Consider the following 6,108-nt stretch of genomic DNA (forward strand, 5'->3'; position numbering starts at 1 on the left):
ATTTACAAAATATCCATTTCTAGTCCTCAGTGCCAAAAAGCAAAAACCCAGCAACAATTAAGAAACAGAGCCAATGAAAAAATAAATAAACAGGCAAATAAACCAACAGAGAACTTTAAATTGGAGGAAGGGTGACTACATGGTGACATGGTGACTATAGTTAATAACACTGTATTACATACTTGGAAGTTGCTAAGAGAGTAGATCATAAATGTTCTTACCATAAAAAAGAAATGGTAATTATGTGACTTGATGGAGTGTAAGCTTAAAGCTGTGGTAGCAGTCAGTTTGCAGTAGGTAAGTGTATCGAATCAACACGTCATACACCTTAAACTTATACATTATATGTCAATTTTATCTCGGTAAAGCTGAGAAGGGGAGTTAGGCTGCCGGGGCAGTTAGAGTAGAGGGGATCTTTGTGACAAGAGGAGTGCACACTGAGGGTAGGAACACAGATTGCTTTTATGGACATTTTAACCCTGTTTGGTGGCCTTTCAAGTTTCTGTACTAGAAAGTTCCCATTTCAGAGAAAATACAGGCTGACTTGACAGGACTGGTAAGTTTTAATGATCACACATCTTGTCATTAAACCATGTGAGAGTTAATTAATGTTTGGTTAGTAGGCACTCAGCAAAGGTGGGGTGAATGTGTACATATGAGCCTAGATCTTCCTCCTCTCTTTTCACCTATTTTCAACTCAAAATAAACACTATAGTCTGGTTTCAAAATATTTGGATACTGAAGATTTTTTTTAGCTAGTCACTTAAACTTACATTTGGGTAATTTTATCCTCATGTCTTACATTCTTTCAGTTGTTCACTGCAGCAAGCTCAAGCTTTTTATTCCTTGCCATTTCAACACATGATGGCCGAAGCCCCTGATATGGAAGTTACGAATGAACAGCAAAGGTCAGCAGAAGTTCCAGACCCAGCTCCTGCTCAGGAACCTGTCCAAGGTAGTTTTCACTGGGACAGGACAGAAAATTAGCTATTGGATCAGCCAGTTTATTTAAGAAAGGGTTTAATGATAAATTTTAGCTTGATTTTAGTGTTAAAAATTTGAATCCACTTTTTAAGTACTTAGTATGTTCCAGGTACCGCGATAGATTTGGGGGGAATAAAAGAATGTGGATCCTGCCATAAAATGTCTCATAATCTAGTAAGGGAAAATGATAAGTCAACACACATTTTGCCTCAACACACAAAGCAATGAAGAGGGCATAGGATGCTGGGAGAGCTCACAGGGTTGGCACCCAGCTCGGATTGAGGCTCAGAAGCAGCTTTTCAGACCTTTAAAACTCAAAGGTGAGGAGACTTTATCCTCATGAAGAATGAGATGGGGAAAATTCCAGGCCGAGGGAGCAGCATGTGCCAAAGCACAGACACAAAGAAGCATGACATGGTGATTCCCTGTCATTAGAGTCTGGAGTATAGCAAAGAAATAGTGTTTAACCTAAAGAGTATATATCCTGTCCTGAAAGCAATAGTGAATAGAGAGCTGTTAAAAGAATGTAAGCAGAGGGTGACTTAAATATAATAGTATTTTAAAATATCAGCCTGGAAGTATTACAGAGGATAGATTGGATGGTAGAGAGCAAGCAGAACTTGGAGGCAAGGAGTGGATTAGAGACAATAATCCAGGGACGGAATGAGGACCTGAAGGGGTGGAGAAGGACAGAATTAGGAACTACTCAGAAGGTGGCATTACTTGGCCATGGTAAATGGATTTCATGTGGGGAACAAGGGAGAAAGAGGAATCTGGAAGAAACTCCTAGGTAATTAGGATGAAGGAGATAACTATTCACCAAGACAGAGAATTAGAATAAGTTTGGAAGTTGGGAGGGTGGAGAGAAGGTAATGATTTTTTCCAGTGTAGCAATATTGTAGGAGAAACGTGTTCACGGTTCCAGTTTATGATTCCAGGAACACTTCTGACTCCGCTGCATTGGAGCTACCTCTGCCCTTGGCTCCTGTTCTGGGCAGGCAGCACCAGGGCTTCCCCAGCTACAAGCCAATGGATGTGGACCCTTCGGCATAAGGAGTGGCTACAGCAATGTGAGGCAGAAAAAGGGAAGGACGGGAAGCCGGGTTGGGGAAATGCAGGAGCCTGAGAGATTATGAGAGGTGTTGAAGAACAGGGTGAGAAAACCAAGGCTTCCTGTTGGATATGTTAGGTCAGTGGTTCTTGGCCAGGGGCGATTTTTACCCCCAAGGGACATTTGTGTTGTCTGGAGACACCTTTGATCTTCATGACTGACAGGATACTGCTGGCATCTAGTGGGCAGACGCCAAGGTTGCTGTTAAATATAGAATGTTAAATATTCTATAATGTACAAGACAGGCCCCCACAACCAAAAATTATTCAGCCTAAAATGTCAGTACCGAGATGGAGAAACTCTACTTTAGGTCCTGATATCAGATCCCTCGTCTTGCCTTTTGAAAAAATCTTGCCAGCTAGAGATTTAATCCTCTGCATTTCTAAATTCACCTCTTCGACTGTGTGTGGACTAGAATAGCCGTTTGAGGTTTTGTCTCCTGCTAGAAATTTGGGGGAAATTGAGTTCAGATGTTTCCCTTTCTCCTTGTCTTTCTCTTTATTCTTTCATTCATTTACTTAACTATTTATGTATTTACATTTAGAATTCTTATACATAGTGTATAGATGTTTTGCATCCGTGGGGAGGCCAAGATGCCAGGTAGGATTGTGTGGAAAATCAGTCATTGGTTATTATGGACATTTCATCCCAAGAACAGCCAGTGGAAAAAGGAAGGTGAAGGATGAGGCCACATGAACTATGTTCTAAGGTGAAACAAGGGGAAGATATTGCAGAGAAGACTGATGTTGGGAAGTAGATAAAAAGGATGTTGATTGGGTGACTTTTCTGAGAAAGCTGCCTAAAGTTTATAATTACAGTTTTCTGCATCTGCATCCTGGAAATCATTGTGTTTCAGAGACTCCAAAAGGAAGGAAGCGAAAACCCAGAACAACAGCACCAAAAAAACCAGTGGAACCCAAGAAACCTGCTGAGGCCAAAAAATCTGCTGAGGCCAAAAAATCTGCCAAGTCCACCAAATCAAAAGAAAAGCAAGAAAAAATTACAGACACGTTTAAAGTGAAAAGGAAAGTTGACCGTTTTAATGGCGTTTCAGAAGCTGAACTTTTGACCAAGACTCTCCCAGACATTTTGACCTTCAATCTGGACATCGTGATTGTAAGGATTTTTGTCCTCATTTGGTTTTATAAATAGCATTGGTGGATTAATTAGCTTTCCTTGCAAATAATTTTGCTGAAAAGAACCTTTTCTAACAGTCCTTTTGGTATTTAAATGGTGTCACCTTCATGAGATGGTTTTATATGAGAGTGTTTAAGAGGGTGGGCTCCAGACTGGGCTGCCTGGTTTCCAGTCCTGCCACATGGATGTGACCATAGATAAGGATGTGACCCTTAACTGTCACTGGTGAAATGGGTGATAACAGTGCCTCCCTCATAGGGTTGCAGTTAAATAAAATAATCCATGTGAATCATGTAGATTACATGACACCTGTGAGTTCTCCATAAGTGACAACACTGATTTTGAACTTTGGTTTTTATCCATAATTTTAAGAAACATCAGCATACAAACAACTGTAGATGATGCGCGGAGTAAGCTGCTTTTGGAGAGTTGAGAAGCAGACTTGTGACTGGACCTGGGCTCGGGTTGGCTGGTCGCTGCAGGACCTTGCTCTTTCCATGCCAGTTGTGTGGGGCTGGGGGCCAGGGGATATGAAGAGGTGAAACTGGTGTTTAAAAACAACAGCAACACTTTTAATTTACAGGCAACTTGTTTCCTCAGAATGGAATACTTTGTTTAGATCAAGAGTAGGCAATTGGTAAACAATATTGCTTGTGATGTCGGATTGAATTTTTACTTTAATAAATTTTGTTTTGCCCACCACTGCTCCACGGAAACCCCAAGGCTTAAAGCCTACTTTTCAGGACTAAAACGTATAAACATTTTTCGTAGATCGGCATAAACCCGGGACTGATGGCTGCTTACAAAGGGCACCATTACCCTGGACCTGGAAACCATTTTTGTAAGTGGTTACTTTTTTTTATTATTTTACTTTTAAACTAGATTATCTTTGTTAATAGTTTACTGGTTTTTTTCTTAAACCAAAATGTGTTTTTAATAAGAGAGATTTTATACGTGTATAAATAACCATATGTGTTTTCCATGTGTGAGCACAAAAGTCAAAGGTTTGAAATGATGTATCACTGTTAACGTTTTGGTTTATGAGAGCCATGGAGAGGAATACTTTCTCTTGTTTGAATTATTTCAAATGAGTTTTACTTTCTTTTTTTTTAAAAGATTTTTTTTTTTATCTACAGACATAGTAACAATATGTTGTACAAATATATACAGAATATCGACCTTTCCAAATTTCTACTGATCATGTTTCTTAGGAAAGATGAAATGCCTTGATCAGTGGCAGTCAAGTCACAGTAGTTAAGAAATGCTGTGATTAGAGAGATGCTCTACAGGTACTTTGTATCTAACAGAAAATAGTATTAAAGACCCTCATCCTTGTAGAGTGAGCTTTAAAACCAAGTATAACTACTGTTTTATTGTCCTGCATATGTAAGTCACCTTACCTAACACTGCCTAATAGGACTAGGCATGCAGAAGGCCTTCAGGAGATACAAGCTGGTTATCTAAGTAACATTAAAAACACTTAGGGTAAATGATAGTATGTGTTTTTGGAACTAATAACATATTGTCTCTATTTTTTTTTTAAGTTTTCTTGCGAAGTTTGAACCTTTCATTTTCTCCACAGTCAGAGTGTTTGAATGTTGAATCCGTTGATGTCTGTTTATTTGTTTGAGGTATTCCAGGGGCAGGTGGTGGTATCACCAATTATAAGAAAAGAAAACAGACCATTTCAGAGTTTCCTACACTAACTAGCTGTGTATTCTTGACAGGCATTTACCTTAACCCACTGCGTAAAGGTGATAATAATAGTTATATCTCCTAAGAAAATTATGATTAAATGAGATAATCCATGCAAAGGGCTTATCATAGTAATGTAGTACCTTCTCGATATGGTATTTGACCTATTTTATAATCTTTTTTTTTTTTTTTGAGAATAGACTGTAGACTGCCACATGAATCCATAGGGCAAAAACCTTTGACATTCTACAGAAATAAACCGAACCCTCTTTTTCACAGGGAAGTGTCTCTTTATGTCAGGACTGAGTGAGGTCCAGCTGAACCATATGGATGATCACACGTTACCAGGAAAATATGGTATTGGATTTACCAATATGGTGGAAAGGACGACACCGGGCAGCAAGGATCTTTCCAGGTAATTATGTGACACTTATTGGTTGGAACCTTGACCATTCTGGTGCCTCATGGACTCTAGGAATACCATATGTATCTAGTTCAAGTTGAGCTTAACAAGGAGTATATGAATTGATCTTTTGGTGAAAGCTATCTGAATTTAACCATATTATAAATATCGCCAAACTTATATTTTGACTACTTTTTAATTCAATTTTAGTAAAGAATTTCGTGAAGGAGGACGTATTCTAGTGCAGAAATTACAGAAATATCAGCCACGAATAGCAGTGTTTAATGGAAAATGTAAGATTTTCTTTTAAATTTCATCTTTTTTCTTTAATAACATTATGGGCAATGTAAATATGTTTGTATTTCATTTTAGGTATTTATGAAATTTTTAGTAAAGAAGTTTTTGGAGTAAAGGTTAAGAACTTAGAATTTGGACTTCAACCCCATAAGATTCCAGACACAGAAACTGTAAGTCCTTAAAATTACAAGTGTAAATCACCTAAATATGAATCTTTTTTCTAGCTAGTTTTCCCTTTTTATTTGTCATATCCACTGTAATTATGCCATGAAAAAAAGACCACACTGTATTTTATTAAATAATATCTATCAACTTGAACTAATAGTTGCAAATTAATTCAGATACTGTTATAGTTTTGTTAGAACAAGAAACATTTATCAGATAACTATCTTAATGGCTAAAATACTGAGAGGAGTTGGCTCACTACATTCACAATGTATTTAATGGCATAGTCTTAATCAAACTCAAGTGGGTTAGCCCT

At 38.0% G+C, this 6,108-nt stretch overlaps 1 protein-coding gene across 3 annotated transcripts in view; it reads left to right on the forward strand.

Annotated features, from left to right (window-relative positions):
* Positions 1-6,108, forward strand: part of TDG (thymine DNA glycosylase) — a 21,449-nt gene that overhangs the window by 10,402 nt on the left and 4,939 nt on the right. For all 3 annotated transcript variants that reach the window (XM_011386877.2, XM_011386872.2, XM_011386885.2), the window contains 6 exons: positions 813-955; positions 2,952-3,211; positions 4,004-4,073; positions 5,207-5,342; positions 5,541-5,623; positions 5,703-5,797. In XM_011386877.2, coding sequence (XP_011385179.1) covers positions 813-955; positions 2,952-3,211; positions 4,004-4,073; positions 5,207-5,342; positions 5,541-5,623; positions 5,703-5,797 — 787 coding nt within the window. The remainder of the gene's footprint in view (positions 1-812; positions 956-2,951; positions 3,212-4,003; positions 4,074-5,206; positions 5,343-5,540; positions 5,624-5,702; positions 5,798-6,108) is intronic.

Source organism: Pteropus vampyrus, unplaced genomic scaffold (assembly GCF_000151845.1).
Source record: "Pteropus vampyrus isolate Shadow unplaced genomic scaffold, Pvam_2.0 Scaffold16, whole genome shotgun sequence".
In the NCBI taxonomy this organism is placed as follows: Eukaryota; Metazoa; Chordata; class Mammalia; order Chiroptera; family Pteropodidae; genus Pteropus; species Pteropus vampyrus.